The 16775-nt window shown below is 37.1% G+C and overlaps 1 protein-coding gene across 1 annotated transcript in view; it reads right to left on the bottom strand.

Annotated features, from left to right (window-relative positions):
- The window catches only part of Ccdc73 (coiled-coil domain containing 73), a 45306-nt gene extending 35212 nt beyond the window's left edge, over positions 1–10094 (bottom strand). Inside the window, exons 1-2 of the mRNA XM_063256722.1 lie at positions 9957–10094; positions 661–732 (exon numbers count right to left, since the gene is read on the bottom strand). Of these exons, the coding sequence (XP_063112792.1) occupies positions 661–732; positions 9957–10094 (210 nt within the window). The remainder of the gene's footprint in view (positions 1–660; positions 733–9956) is intronic.
- Positions 10095–16775: the final 6681 nt, after the last annotated feature.

The raw sequence follows: 16775 nt of genomic DNA, 5'->3' as shown, positions 1-16775 counted from the left end.
AGCGTTCACTTTGTAGCTGGTGAGAGCACTGAAGGGGAAGGTATGAGAAGGCACCAAAGTGCCTCAGTACAAACAAAGCTACACAGAAAACCAGAACCGAGATTTACTGTCAATTTGGTTACATTCTGTAACACCACCCTTGGAAAACATGGTGTGAATTCTGAGCCTTCACTGCTTTCAAGATGTCCTTGTTCTCATAGTATACACTACATTTCTCAGATGTAAAGCAAAAGACTTTTCAGAGTTATCCTCAATACTACAATATCAGAATGGCTAAACAAAATTTTTATTCCCAGTTTTCTAGAAGCCTAAATGTCATCAACAGTTTTAGTTGAAATTTTCTTCAGGCCTTGCTTCAGATAAGGCATTAGCCCCAGATAGCTTTAGGAAATTTAAATTTTTTTCAGTAAAAACCAGGCACAGTGGTGCCTACTTGTAGTCCCAACTACTGGGGAGGTTGAGGAAGGAGGAGCACAAGTTTTGATGCCAGCCTGGGCAACTAGAGACTCTATCTCAAATAAAAAGTGGTGTAGGTATAGCTCAGTGGTAGAGGAGCCCTGGCTTTGATTCCTAGTACTGCTAAAAGAAATTTTGTAGTAAGAATTAGAATGTATTTTTAATAGATGTTTAGAACATTAATTTGAAGGGAGAAATACTTACATTTTGCCATTTAAGTTCTTGCGTTTCCACAATAATTTTACCAATCTGTTCTTCATAGTGGGTTTCTGCTTCCTGAGTTAAAAAGAAAAAAAATAATGTTATGAACATTAAAACTTTGAGCCATTCCAGTTCAGCTCTTTTTAGGGAAACAGAAACAGTAAGGTTCCAGGGAAACCCAGACAGTGGACTTACTACCCCAAGATCTTAAATCAACTATTTTAAATATGCTCAAATAACTAATGGAAATCATGCACAAAATATTGCAGTTACTAAAAAAGTAGTAAGAGAATGTTAATCACAAAACATGTTTACATTCTCAATTTGAAACAAATGGTCTGATTCTTTAAAGACCCTTCAGAAAAAATCTCCTCACCAGAACTATTTCACTTAATTTTGCTAAACATTTAAATTGACACCCAAAAAACAGTAGACAAAATCCAATGTGCACTCATGATTTAAAAAAAACAAAAACAACCTCTCTGCAAGTTGAGAATAGGGGAAATTACTTTTACATTTTGTAAAGAGCATTTAAAAAGACTCTACAAATAACATAAATTACATATAATGGAGAAAAGTATAAGAGTTTTGCTCTAGGATCAGGAACAACGAAGGGATGTTGGTTCCTGTTGCTCTGGTTCCACACAGTGTTAGAAGTCTGACCATCGCGAGAAAAACAAACACTTAGACCAGAAAGGAAGAAATGAAACTGTCTACTTGCCAATGACAGCATGCACACTGAGAAAACTCTAAGCAACCTACAAAGTCTCCCAGAATAATGACCATGGCAGTCACATTGAAGCTGTGTGCCAACACCAGTCTGGCATCTGATTCCTAACCTCATGAGACCCCTGTCTTTCAAAACCACCAGGTGAAGTGTGTTTTCTCCCCGCTACATGTCCAGATGTCCCCCAAAGCCCCATGCAGTCATGGAGTGGAGCTTCTCAGAAGTGGCCAGTTTGTGACTCACGGACCAGTGCTGGGATTAAGGGTGTGAGTGCTACCCCTGAACAATGTAAGGGACAGAAAGGAGCTTGTCCCCTTGTCCCATCTCCCTCTTCTTGTTGCTTCTGCTGTCTTCCACTGCCATGAACTGTTGCTCCTCTGCCATGTGCCACCCTGCCCTTGGGGCCAGCAGACTATGGACTGAAACCTCTATAAACTGTGAGCTAAGTAAACCTTATCTCCCTTAACTTTGGGAATCAGGTATTTTGTCTCAGAAGTGAGAAAAGTAACTAAGACACTGCCCTTCCTGACTTTGGTGGTTAGTGCCTGGGCAGCAACCCCCTCCACTGTGTGCGGAACCTGCAGTGAGCAAACTAATCTGTGACAAGAACAGTCTGAGGAAATAATGAGCTTTTTTTCTTTTTTTGGATGTTTTAAGCTACTAATTTCTTAAATTATACTAGTTTATTTTAAAAGCTGTTCATTTATTCAATGTGAATATAGAAAACTAGGAGCAAGATAAATTGAATTCAAATGTACTTCCAGAAACTTTAGTTTGGTGTAGCTCATTCTGATTATTTTTCTATGTATATGTTTTATTTTAAAAAACAATCTTTATCTCACTTGCTCTTGAGTTACAGAACCGAGAAACATTTTATGACTGGGTAAGATCAGACTGCACGATCGGCTACATGACTCCGTGTGGGAGAAGGTGCCCGCCAGCTGCAGCCACCCAGTCTCCCCTAGTACTTGTCCTAATCAGCCTCAGGAAGATGACCTCCACTTTCCAATCAGCTGGCTCCCCGACAATGTTTCCCCACCACCATCCTGCCTGCTGACTACTGCTTCTGGGGTGCAGCAGGCACACAGAACCTTCTGCATGGGTAAGTAAGACAACATACCCACACAAAACCCTTTCTACATACCAACATTGAACATGGAGAAACCAAACTTTTAAGTCAAGCCAGAGGAAATGAAATACTGAAGTGTATTCTTTTAGAAACCGTAAGTGGGATGTTTGCTAATACAACATACATGGACTAGGACACACAGAGGGTAAGTACCTTTACCTAAAACAGCATGTAACTCATGAGTCCATTTCTATGAAATGGTAGAACAAACTAACTGAGTGTGAGAAAATATCAAAGGAGTGGTTACCTTCTGGGGAGGGAAGAGCAGTAGAGTTTGTCTAGGAAGAGGCCTGGGAGATATGGTTTGATGGAAACATTTTATATTTTGATACAGATTTTCTTTAAGCCTAAAAGTCTGTCAAACTCATTAAAGGTACAGGAAAGATTTATAGATTTCACTGTACATTCACTGTAGCACATTCAATTATAGGCATTTTAAAGTACTTAGTAGGTAGGAAATACTGGAGTTAAATTGATGTCTATAATTAGAAATCAAAAGAACAAAGTCAAAAGAGATATTTAAACAAGTACAGTAAAACATTAAAATTTTACAGTATTTACTGTAAAATTCTTCCAGTTTTGTATGTTTGATAGTTTTCATAACAAAATGTTGGAGAGAGGTCAAAGAAAGGACATAAGTGGACTCTGCTTTTTTAAACGAACTCTTTTGCTTGTGGATTCATCGTACGTTCACAGCCACACGCATTTATGCTATCTTACTCAGTGACAAACTTTCAGGAAGGCTGTCTCGTTCAGAATGCTTTCAGCAGCGAGTAACAGCAAAACCCAACACAGCTCATGGGAATTCTCTCCCATGAAAAGGGGACTAAAGAGAGAGCACTACACGATCATTTCAGTGGCTAACTCAACAGCATCATCAAGAGATACAACTCTGCTCATCTTTCAAGTCTGCCACTATCAAAGTAATTTTTGTTAGGCTTTCTATCTCTTGTGGCTGCAGAATGGCTACCATAACTGCCAGCACTGGGAGTAGACAGGAGAGTAACCTGCAGTAGAAAGAGTGCACTCCCTTAATAAAAGAATACAAGCCTCTCAACACACATCCTCTAGTCTCACTGCCATAACCAGCTCACTCTGAGGCCAGTCATCGGTGAGGACACACACTAGACATTCATGGATGACTGGACCCAGAGAACTTACCTGACCTACAGTGCTGAGAAGGGAGCCCTATGATACAGTCAGGGGTCTCCCACCACAGAAGGTGAGAAAATGCATACCAGCAATGCCTACTATGTGGAAGTGGGGTGAGGTGAAATCAAGATTTCTTGCAGTTGTATACAATACACATTATTCTCTTGACATGAATCAAAACACACTGGCCAGGCACGGTGAAATGTGCCTGCAAACCCAGCTACCCAGAAGGTTGAGACAGGAAAATTTTCAGTTCAAGGCCAGAAAACCTGGCCTGGCAACAAAGCCAAATTTGAGATATTATAGCCAAATTTGAATTTAAGAGAATAATTACATACACATTTATTGCTGTGCATACTACACACATCTTTTCCCAAAGCAGATGGATTGAAAATGGGCAAGACACTCACGTAGGTGTGGTTATATACTTTCTTTGAAGTACCAGAGTAGGTTCTGAGATCTTCCCATGATCTATATATTGTTCTAAGTATTTTACATGAATTGATTAATCCTGGGTACAATTTTACAAGGCAGATATTTTTAACTATTCTTATTTTACAGATGAGGAACTTGAGGTAGCAATAGGATAAATAACTTGCACAAAGTCACACAACAGAGCTAGTATTAAGCCCAGAGTCTCACCTTTTCCACAGTCTCTTAAATACTGCAGTACTTTGTCTGCAGGAGACGGTGGACGCTACGGAAGAGCAAGTTGTTATGACATTCTCCTCCCCTTCAGGAACATCAGAATTTGGACTTCATATCCCACAAAAATTATGACAGCATTCAAAATCACTTACCTATGGTAAATATGCAAGTACATTCTGATTTTTGATAGAATATTTCAAGATAAAAACTACAAATTTGCACTGCATGAAAAAGAATTTGAGAACTGCTTTGAATGTTTTAATACTAATATTTTTCTGTATCAGAAATCTTCATAACGTAGGAGATTAATTCACTAATGTGAAAACAGCATTTTAAAGGCTACTGGGAGAGATTTTCCTAAAATGAACATGTAAGCTATCCCACGACTATTAGAGATAATTTTCATGAGTACTTGTTAGGAAACTGGAACAAGAAACTATTTGGGAGAGCACTTAGTGTTTTGTTAGACACCAGGAGAAAATGAACTGAGCAATTCTGTAGGAGTGGATTATGGGTTTGGAAAGGAGAGTCCAAGTGCCCCGTTAGAGCTCATGCTACTTGGACATGTGCCTGCTGTCTGACTGTGTCCCTAAATCTGTTCAGGGTCAGGAATTGAAGAGGTCTGACCAACACACAGCCCATCTTGTAAAACTACAGCCTGAAGCAAGCACTTTAAAAAATCATGACACTTTCTAAAGGTTATAAAGAGTAAATAAACCATCAAATTACTCCTCTTTTATTGTTTTTGTAGAAACACTTAAATTCTTGTAGTCCTAAGGCATCTAATAAAAAATAAACACTTTTAAGATTCTGTAATCTATGATTTTTTATTGAAGTTACAGATGGGATTTTCTTACTAAATTTAATATATCTTTCTCATTCACAATTTCACAGGAATTTTTATTAAAAACTTTAAAAATCTGCTTGAAGAATGAATAAAAGGAAAATGAAGGTTCCATTGAAAGCACAATTTTTAATAAAAAGCATGAAGTTAAATTAAAATCCTAACATAGTAGAAGCATATATTCATGCTTTTTTTTTGGCAATATGGCTAACACCCATTTAAATCAATTTTCCATGTAGGATAAAGGCGTATTCTTCAATTATAATCAGAAAGCAATATGATTCCACACAGAAAAACTGATTTTATGGGGCACTGAAACACCGTCATGTTATTTATCACACTATACTAGTAATTGCCCAGTTTTCCCTCATGACTTCTTCAAAAAATCACTACTTTAGACTACTTGAAGCTCCACTTATGCCTATTTAAATATCTAATAGCTTTAATATGTTCTGTTTCTTCATAATTATGCTGATACCTGATGCTTACTTTGTGATAATGTAGTTAGTAATTAGTATGGCATGCTGTACTTACTAAACTTTTGACTCTACTACAGACAGAAAAAGTGGTTTCTAAAGTTTACTAGATGAATGCAGATCTTAATAGTTTAAAAGCTTCATGGTAACTGAGTGTGATTATCTCTGTATTCTCTGCACTCTGGGAGGCTAAGGCTGGAGGATTCCAAATTCAAACCCAGACTGGGAAACTTCTGACTTACTAGTAAGACCTTGTCTATACATAAAAAATAAGAAAAAGGAGAATGGGTATGGCTCAGTGTGAAGACTCAGGATTAAATCGTCAGTACCACAAAAAAATAAAAGCCTGATGGCAGAGGTCTATAATCCCCACTGCCAGATGATTTGCATCAGAAATGTATTTTGTTTAGAGACTTTAAACTCACTTCCAATTTTTAGAATCCAACAGATTTCACATTAAAATTTGCATATCTATTATTTTCCTCAAGAAGATACAGGCTTTTAAATTCAACAGGATCTCTACTTACATCACATGCCAACTATCTAAATTCTACAGAAAGCTAAATTTGTTGTAACTTCTGTAATTACTATGGACCATCTCTCTTCCATATTAGTTAATCTGTGAATCTATCTGATGAGAGCATTTATCAGAAATAGCACCTAACTTCTAAAGTACACATCTATGGATTCAATATAAACTATTTTATTGAATCATACTGTTAATTTGTATATCATTATTAATTGAAAACATTCCACATTCAATTTTTTCAAATATCATTAACAATTTAGGTTCAGAAAGACAAAAATGAGTACTGCCCACTCATGTTCATTACAATAAAGTCATGAAACACAGGGAAGTAAAAAAAAAAAAACTTTGACTTTATTTTGATATTATGCCTTTTTAAAAAGCTTTAAACTATTAACCCTTGACTGTATAGCTTGATGTTTGTTGGCTACATTATGCCTTCTGGTAACTTGCTATTATCCACTAGTGGAAGAGCGTTTGAAAAGAATAGGGAGAGCTAAGTATAGGTTTCGTATTTAGTCTTTCGAGCTTAAGTTGCACTAGAAGCTATCTCAGATCACTTCCAGATCAAATTTCATTATCTTGCAAAAAAGTCCAATGATTCAGAATACTCCAAATTCACAAAGAGAGGGGAAGAATAAAAAGGTGATGCTGATAGCAATCGATATTTCATCAGAGAATGAGAAACTGAGGCAGATCCACAAGTAGTCATGTGGAGATGGGTTTTGTGTTCAGGTCTCACCAAGGAGGAACCCTAGCAAATATATTAGGATTTTAGTTCGAAGCCCAAAGAGCTACACTCTAGGCAGAGACAATGGATATAAACCAGTCTTTAAAAGGGGAACAACCTCCAGTCAGCTCAGCCTTTGACTAGTAAGGTGACCTGTCCAACTCCGGTTTCAGAAGCAAAAGTAAATCTCTCATTCAAAGCCTCAAATTATCTTTGCGATTTTTTATGAATAAAGTCAAACATTCCATCAAAATGCACTGTACATTACAAGATACAAGGTCAAATGACCAAAAATTAAGGGAGAAAAAATATCAAGAAAGAGAATGAAAATGAAATGGATCTACAAAAGGTCCAGAATTGGAGTTTATTGGAAGACTTTAAATATATGTGATTGATAGGCTTGTGAAATTGATGACAACATGTGTTTCAGCAGAGAACTGAAAATTATGACAGAGGGGATGAGTGGAAATTTTTACATTAATTTTAATATTAATTTTAAACTAAGAACTCAACAGATTGACTACAAGATGATTAGATGAGCTGAAGAGTGTAATGATGGAGAGGAAGAAGGAAGATTTGAACAAGACGATCAGTATATTCACAAAACATTTTTCCAAGAAACACAGGCTACATACGCTTTCTAAAGTCAACAGTTTTGGGATATTTACCAAAATTGGTCACAGGCTTGGCCACACTATTATGCTAGAGAAAGACAGCCTGTAGCACACACATCTTCCGTGTTAGTCTGTACATATGTTCTCTTTTATTTCTGCCTCCCAAGAATCACTGAAGAAGAATACTAAAATGTGGCTGAGGAACAGACATTTCCAGAGTAAACCAGTTTGTTGATGTTAGATGTTCTTCCAATAGTATGAGTATATCCACTGCAAGCAGAGGAGAGCATGCTATGAAAGTGCAACTAGAATGATCGCAGGAAATACCAAGTTTCAGTATCTTCTTTCAGACAGAAGGACAAGTTAGATGTGGAATGTGTTATGTGGGGATAAGTGATATAATTTCTGCACAGCTCTCCTGCAGCTTGGTGGCTGCCTGTATTTTCCTTTAAGTTTTACTGTTTGAAGAAATGTTGAACAAGTCCTCATTCTTTGTGTGACAGCCCTCTAAATATTTGACACTATTATATTTTCAGATTAAAATCCTCCTTAAAGCATTTATTCAATGAATATTTAATTTTTTTTTGTACCAGGGATCAAACTCATGACCATGTGCTTGCCAGGCACATGTGCTTGCTGATGCTGCTGAGCTAAATCCCCGACCCTTAATTGAATTCTTGAAGGAAAAACTGAACAGCAGGCCTCTGGTGAACTCCCAAGTGTGCCAAATGCTTCCACAATAGGATCAAGCACACTTTCCTTAAGGAGCAGAAAATTATTGTGAAGGTGTTGACAGCATAAGGTGAGCTCCAAAAAGCTAAGTAAAATGAAGCTTTGGGGAATAATTTTTTAAATAAAAACAAACACCCACCCACTATTCCATTGCTAAACCTAAATTTTTCAGATTTAAAAAAAAAGAAACATACTTTTTAAGTTGGAAATATAAAACAGAATGAATGAAACACAGTAAAACAGTATAGCCAGGTATGGTATACACATTTGAAATCCCCGCACTGAGAGGCTAAGGCAGAAGAATCCCAATTTTGAGCCCTGCCTTGGAAACTTGAAAATATTCTGCCTCAAAATGAAAAATAAATACATTAAAAGGGCTGTAGATGTAGCTCAGTGTGAGGGCCTTGAATTCAACCCCCAGTACTTCAAACAACAACAGAATGTACATTTTTGATACTAGCCTAAAGTTGTTTCACTCAATAAAAGTGACATTTTAAGCCAATTCTGTAAAAAATATTTCTTAATGATGCTTATCCAAGATACACTGCTGCTGTAGAATTTTTTCTTTAAACAGATTTTTGTTACACTAACAAGTAGCTTTATATAAGATAAACACTGTATTATTTAAATTTTATTATATCAATAAATTTCAATAATTTGAAATCCCAGACCAAAGTTCATCTTATAGTAAAATTAATTATTTCAGATCTTTTTCTCACACTTACAGCTTATTTTGAGGAAGCTGACAAATTCTATCACTTTTTCTTTCTGCCTTTTTTGTTCTGTCTTCCCATCCTGTGTAAATCCCATTCCCTGCATCTTAAATCAATGCTATAAGTTTTACTGTTTATCTTCTTCTGTCCTATACCAGCTCCAATCTATTCTACACAGAGTTAAAAAGTACCATTCAAACTTAGATAATACAATTCCAGAAATGAAATGCTTTATATTAGGTGATTTGCATAAAACAGACCTGATAAAACTAGAATCTTACAATTTTACACTAGATAGCTCCTTTTAAAAAGGAGCTATTATTTGAATGACCACTTAAAAATGAGGACATTTGATTTTCTGTGCTCAGAATACTTAATACACACATTTATTATATCATTTATTTATTTTCTGCTTTGTTTCATTATTTAATCATTTCTTAGGTGCAAACTTCACGAAAATATAATCTGCCAGGAGCAGCTGTGATGTCTCACTATAGTGCTATTCATGCATTCCCAGAGACTCAATAAATAGTAAGTGATTATCAAAATTTAACAATCTGAGAATCTGTATTACTCTGCTTAGTTTCCAAATTTTGTTATTTCCCATTTCCTGATTATTGGTGTGTGTGTGTGTGCGTGTGCATGTGCATGTGCGTGTGTGTGTGTGTGTGCTGGGGAATGAACCCGAAGTCTTTGCATTGCACTACATCCCCAGCCCTTTTTATTTGTTTGAGAGAGGGTCTCACTAAGTCACTAGGTTGCCCAGGCTAATCTTGAATTTGCAATCCTTCTGCCTCAGCCTCCCAGTTGCTGCCATTGCAGGCATGTGTCACCATACCTGGCTGATCAGCAGACTTAATCTGTCCTGTATGCTTTTACTTCACTATTTGGACTGTATATTTTCTTTCTAAAGGAGAGGTTATTTTGTTAGACTTTTTCCCCTTGAAAAACAAACTAGAAAAAATCATGTTCTCTAGTTTTCAAACTTTTTTTCAAAAAAGAGCTCACCCTTCTCATACGCAATTCTTCTAATGCTTCCAGTAAACTTGTTTTGAAATCTAACAGCTGAATAGAAAAAATTGTCTCTGAAGAACTCTGAAGAGTAAAGGCAGAGGATGATGACTCACAGTTGATATCATTCTCCATATTAATATTTATTTCCTGTAATATAAAATGTTTTAAGTGAAAAAACATTTATATAAACTTTTCAAGTAAAAACATAGTTACTATAGAAAACTAACAACTTGAACTTCCCAAATTAAAGCAATTATTATTACAAATACATACTAATAAAAAGTTTTAAAAACGTAACAATCTGTATCCCACAATCGTTCAAGTTTAGCATTTAAGTTTTATTACCATTCCTCCTGTAATATCCACACTGAGAAAGAGCACTTCTGTTTCTCCAAGGCAAGGCTTTTTTGGTACCTGAGTACCCTGGGAAACCAGATTTTCTGCCCCTTCACATCAGTCTTTTCTGGGCTGGGTTCCTACATTGCAGGTAACACTTGGTACTTTTTCAGTTGTTTCATGACTAGATGAATGCACATTCCATTCCTACACCTTGCCTTTACGTAAAGCTACTTTGCAAGAACGATGTAAACACTAACAGTAATGCAATCTTCAAACTCAGTAAAATTGGAAAAGACCTATGGTAAAGTCCTTTTGCTTTAAAACCAAGGTATTTAAACATCTTCTCAAACTAGAAAATATAAGACTCAAGATATAAGAAACAACTTCTCAGCTTTTCAATTTGAAGTAATTATTGCTTCATCTATAATTGCCAAGAAAAACACAGGGAAATCCTACGTACCAGTCACTCAGCCTCCTCCAATGTCAACATACTGTCTAACAATAGCATAATATAAAGACATGTATCTGACAGTGGAACAATCGACAGAGCTTACCAGGATCTGACCAATTACACAAGCACTCATTGTGCGTATTTTATGTATCCTTTTATGCAATATACACACATAAGTGTATAGGTGTTTATCACAACTCTATGTCTATCATGTACAGTTTCAAATAAGTATCATACAACCACCATCCAGATGCAAAACTCTCAGTTTATCAGATTCCATCGTACAGCCCCAAACCCACACTCTCCCGACACCCCTGATCCCTAGACAACACTAATCTTAATCTAAGTTGCAGAAGAACATGTTAAGAAAATTTGTATTACATTAGATGGTGAAAGAAATTTAAGCCTATTAGCCCAATTTAAAATGCTTCCAAATTGGTAATGTATTAAAGAACCTAGCAGCAGCAAACACTTCTAGAGGGAGGCAACTTTACCATACGTATTCAAGGAATCTTCGTAAGTGATTTTTCAAGGACAGTGAGTAGAACACACACATAATCATGCATGGAAGGAGACATGTTTTTATGGGAAAGCGGAAAAAGGGAAAGCAGACCTGCTAGAGACTGGCATTCTCCCATACAGCCCATATAGCAACTACAATATGTTTAAAGAAAGTCAAGCTTGAGACGATGAAAAAAAAAAGCAGTGATTTTAATCAAATTTCTAGATATTCATCAAAGTACACAATCAGAAATAGATAAATCAGTTCATATGTTTTGCATAAGAATGTCTACATAGACTATATTTTGGTGGCACCTCTGATGATATAATAAAGACCCCCAGCACAATCTCTCAAGGACCTGGAAGCAAGACTCCTAGAAAACAACTCAGCAAAAAGCAAAAGAACTCCAGAAATCAGGAAAGAGCTGACAGGGAAACTGAAGAATAAAGAAAGGGGAAAGAAATATCTGGAAGGCCACCCACAGCTCCCAGGGAGGGGGATATGGCTCCACAGCACATGGTAAGCCCAAGAGGGTCAGCACTGCCAGTACCAAGAAAAGCCCATGGCTACTGTAAGCTATGTGTGAGATTTTGCTCTGAAAGTAACTCCTTCCACAGGGCAGGCTAGAGCCAGAGAAGAAAATCCACAGCAGCGCTGATCATATATGGGAGTGAGATAATCAAGAGCCATTTTGGGAAGGGGTTAATTGTTTAACACTGAGCTACTCCAGGAAGCAGAAGTGACACAATAATCACACTTTATATTACTGGAGTCATTCAGTCACTGTGAATGGGTGGGAAATGGCCACACGAGACAGTCGTGGACAGTGGGCAAACTAGTGGTAGCTACCCTGAGAAGTTTAAGCACCTGTGAGCTCAGGCCAGGATACAGTGGCCCCACTCTCTGTGATGAGAAGCCAGGTTTGTCCTGAGCATTTTCCTAAGGGCCTGGGTCTGAAAGAGGCAGCATGAAGTCACTCACTTTCAGACAGAGCACAGTGGTTTGCTCGCCTTCCTATCTGCCAACACGACCAATGATACACATGCCTTGGACTAGAAGGTTGCCACATACCAAGGTGGAGCCTCTAGGCCAGAGCGCAGGTGGCACCTCACATGTGTGTAAGCCGTAAAGCTAGGAAGACTACAGTGACTAGGGCACATGGAAGGACACAAACACTAAAACCTGCCAGCATTAATACAACTGTCAGGCAGACACAACTCAGCACTTACATAAAAGTTAATAATACTACTACTAAAGTTTATTAATTTTTAGCTACTTTGTTGGCTCTATGATACTACTGCTGAATTCTTTTCTATTGTCAGCGTGGTACAGTGGAAACGAAATATGCCCTCACTGTGACTCACCACTCTTTACCCCAGTCTGGCAGAGATTCCAGTATGATAGGCCTGGAAAGAAAACACTCACCCAAACACATGGAGGGATACTCTGACTCATTTCTCTTCCTATGTTTGTATTTTTGGTAGTGTTTGTTTGACCTCTTTTGCTTTGTTTCATTCTATTTTCTTTTTTTTTCTATTAACTTTTTCTAGTTTTATTTTTTATTCAATTAGATTTCACTTCTTTTTTCTTTTCTTTTTCTTTTTAAATTTTACCTTTCATTTCCCCTTTCTCTAACCCCTCCTTTATTATTATTATTATTAAACTTTATTACTTTTTAGCTATTTAGTTGGCTCTATGCTATTATTGCTGAATTCTTTTCTATTGTTAATGGTGGTATAGCTGTTGCATTCAGTAGTTACATACTCTATGACAATATTTGGATTGTCTTTGTGCCTATGATATATGCCAGATCTCTTTTCTATTGTTAAGAGTGCACAGTTTAGCTTTTATTAGTTCTTATGATATGTCAGTATCTAGTTTGCCTTTAATTCCATTATTACTGGCAATTTCTTTGTTATTGTCAATGGTAGCACAGTTGCTACTTTTCATTGGTTTTTACTGTATGCCAACATCTGGTTTACCTTTGTGTCACCAACACTGTTTGTTTTCTCCTAAGTGGTGCTAGGGGCAGAGGCCCCAGAAGAAGGTTAGACACCAACAAGATCCTCATATATTATGCTGAGGAGGTTGAGGAAGGATATAAATACAAATATAACAAAGCAAATGATACATCTGGGAGACAGATTCAAACTGGAGACATCCTCACAGTAGTGACAGTTTTTCTGCCCTAACTGATGTTCAACCAATAACACAAAAACAATAGAAATATGAGAAAGAAAGGCAATAAGATGCCTCCAAAAGTCTTTAATGCCCCCAAAGCTGGTATCATGGACACTGAAGCAGAGAAACTTAAAGGTAAAGAATTCATAAAACTAAATGGTGAAAATATTTGAAAAATAAAAGAAACACACAAGTTTGTAAGACATTTAGCAAGCTTAAAGATGATTTTATTAAAGAATTCCAGAGGAGTCTGGGAAGATGGTGGAATAGTAAACAGCAATGTAAAAGCCTCTCTGATAGAACCAATCCAGTTGTTGGAATATAGCATTCTGGAGAAGATAAGAAGGAAAGAAGTGAGTCCCCTCAAACCAGGGATAAACTAAAGTGAGAATTAAAGACCAGAGAATTAAAAAAAAAAAACAAAGAAAAACTTAAACAGAAGAAGGCAGTAGCTGGCAGCGCTTTCACTGGAGCCGGTCTCCCTGTGCCAGAAGCGCTGCTGGAACCCAGAGATGCATGGGCACAGTGAAGCTGGTGGCTAGCAAGCCCCAAGGCCTTGGCGGGGAGACGTGGTGGTGAAAGGGAGCAGCAGACCAGAGAACTGCACTGGCTGGCAGTGAGTGTGGGGGACTCAGTCCTCCCACGGGAGTGGGCAATTGGCTGGCCACCATTTTGGAGTTGAGCAGGAGAAGCCTGGAGGCAAAACTGCAGCTGGCTTCCTTCAGCCACTCCTAGCTTGGAGCATACTGATGGAAATTGCTTGGACTGAGTCCTGCTCCTGTGTGTGGCCCAATAACCACTGCTGAGTCTTCCCTAAAGCTATCCCTAACCAATCCCACCTGCTGAGTGCACACTAAGGTGGTGAAGACTCCCAGTGATTAACCAGCTCAGAAGGGAGGGGTCAGCCTGCCCTGTCTCTGCTTATACTCCAGTAGCCACCAGCAGACTGGGGAAAGCATCAAACAGCAGAAATACCTAGCCAACACATTTCAGAGTAATTATAACCAATACAGAAAGTGCCGGGGACCTCGCTAAAAGGTCCACTTGTCCAGAAGAAACCAGAAACATGACAAGAGGAAGAAGCAAAAGGCAGTCTCTGGCCTCCAACCCAAGCAGTACTGGTCCAGGAGATGTAAACATGGAAGAGATGGGGAGTTGCAAACCTGCAATTTCTGAAGCCACAGCAATTAGAAATAACTCCATGAAGCTATAAAAGAACTTAGAACAGAAATACTATTATAGGTAAAAGAAGATATAAGAAACATAATAAAAGAATTGCTAAGCACCTCTAAAGAAGACACAGATGGAAGAATAGAGGAGCATACAAAAAGGAGGGAAACCTTAAATGAAGAATATAAAAAAATTTAGAATACATGAAACAGATTCAAAGAGATTACCAGGAAATTAAAAATTCCATTGAAAGCTGTCAAAACTGCTTGAAAGAAACTAAAGATAGACTATCAAATCTTGAAGACAGGTTTACAGCTTGAGATCCTGAAAGGAACAATCTTTTAAAAATAACAAGGAACCAGGAAGTAACGATACAGAGGCTAGAAATGACAAGAGGGTCTATAACTTAAGAATAAAAAATGTGAGTGAAGCAGCTTTGTTCTGTACTGCTTTGTTCAATTTTATTATATCTGACAATATGGGCAATTCTTTTGAATATAACAAGAGACATTATGGTAACCACTGTTGGCCACCTTGTAATTTGTTCTTAAGTCATTACTATATGCATCCTTTTGTTTTGACTGCCTCTATTTTGTTTTGTCACATTTGGTTTCATTCTCTTCAAAATAAAAAAGGATTTCCTTAATAAAAATGCTTAACAAGCTTAAAGAAGACTAAAATAAACTGATATTATACAATATAAATGATTTTTGATAAAGAACCAAAAATTATGAATAGAAAGTAAGCAAAAATACAAAATATGAAAAAATTCAATAGAAAGCATAGGTAGCAGACTTGACCAATATGAAAAGAGTATCAGAAATTAAAAACAAGGTAGATACAGTGGACCATAAACTCAGATATCCTAAAAATGACAAGACATAATACAAACTGGATCCAAGAAGATATAAAACTCCTGAATATACAGATAACAGATAATGAAGTGTGGGCAGTAATAAGAACCCCAGCAACTAAGCAGGCTGAAGACCTGAAGGATTCACTGTAGAATTCTAATAGAATTTCAGGGATAACATCAATACTCCTTAAAATCTTCACAGCAACTGAGAGAGAAGAGGCTCTTCCAGGGTATTCTGGAAGCTAGCAATACTCTGCTAGCAAAACCAAGCAGGGTCTTAGAAAAAAAGGAAAGAAAAAGAAGGAGAGAGGGAGGGACAAAGACAGGGAGGGAGAGAGAAAAGGAGGGAGGGAGTGAGAAGAGTAGAGAAAGGAAAAGAAAGGAAAGATAAGATAAAGAGAGAAAGAAAGAAAACTACAGGGCAATCTTTTCCACATAGATTTAGAAATTCTCAAGATAACTGGCAAACAGAATACAACAAAATCTCATAAAGATCAGATATCATGACCATGTTAGCTTCATCCTAAGGCTGCAAGGATAGGTTAACATATGTAGTTAAATCAATAAATGCCCTACACTACATAAACAGGACAAAAATCTTTTTTTTTTTATTTAAAGAAAAGGAAACGAAAAAAGAAAAAAAAATACATGGAGATAAAAAAAAAGGGTAGAAATAATACTAAATTACAGACAAACAAAAGGTAAGAAATTGCCGGTTGATAAGTTACAAATTGTCATCTTCGAAATGGCTGTTCAGGTTATAGAATTAAAGTATTTAGAATGACATTAAAAAAAGTGACCCTACAAACCATTCTGCTCTATGGTCGAACAAAAGCTCCGTAATATGATTATCAGTCCCACCTATTTGTTTTACATCTCTAAGAGGGTAAGGTTAACCATATCAAAACAGAACAGAACATTTAAAAAAAAAATAAAAAATAAAAAACAATTTAAAGAAATACAGATTTCAAAGCAAGTCCACTGGAGATCTACCTTATCTAACTGTCTCTAGCTTCTTACAAATAGTTGTACCTAACTTCACCCACTTTATATACTTATTGCATATTATAGAACTAATCAAATCATTACAGGATGATGGAGTCTTTTTAGGTCCTCAAGTTCCAAATTAGGGAAGACAATAGCAACTACCATCGCATCTCTCATTCTCTTTGTGATAGCCGTCCCCATCTCTGCATATGCTGAAGTTGAGCTGAAGAAACCAGTCCAATGTCATTCTAATCAGCAAGCAATAGATTGCTAGAATTTATATTATAATGCTACAAAATAAGCCTCGGGTTTTTCAGGTCTCTTCCT

Source organism: Cavia porcellus, unplaced genomic scaffold (genome assembly GCF_034190915.1).
Source record: "Cavia porcellus strain 051 isolate PalLab524CR breed Dunkin Hartley unplaced genomic scaffold, mCavPor4.1 scaffold_9, whole genome shotgun sequence".
NCBI classification, from domain to species: Eukaryota; Metazoa; Chordata; class Mammalia; order Rodentia; family Caviidae; genus Cavia; species Cavia porcellus.
Note: the sequence above shows the minus strand (reverse complement) of the source record. Positions and strands in the feature narration are given on the sequence as shown.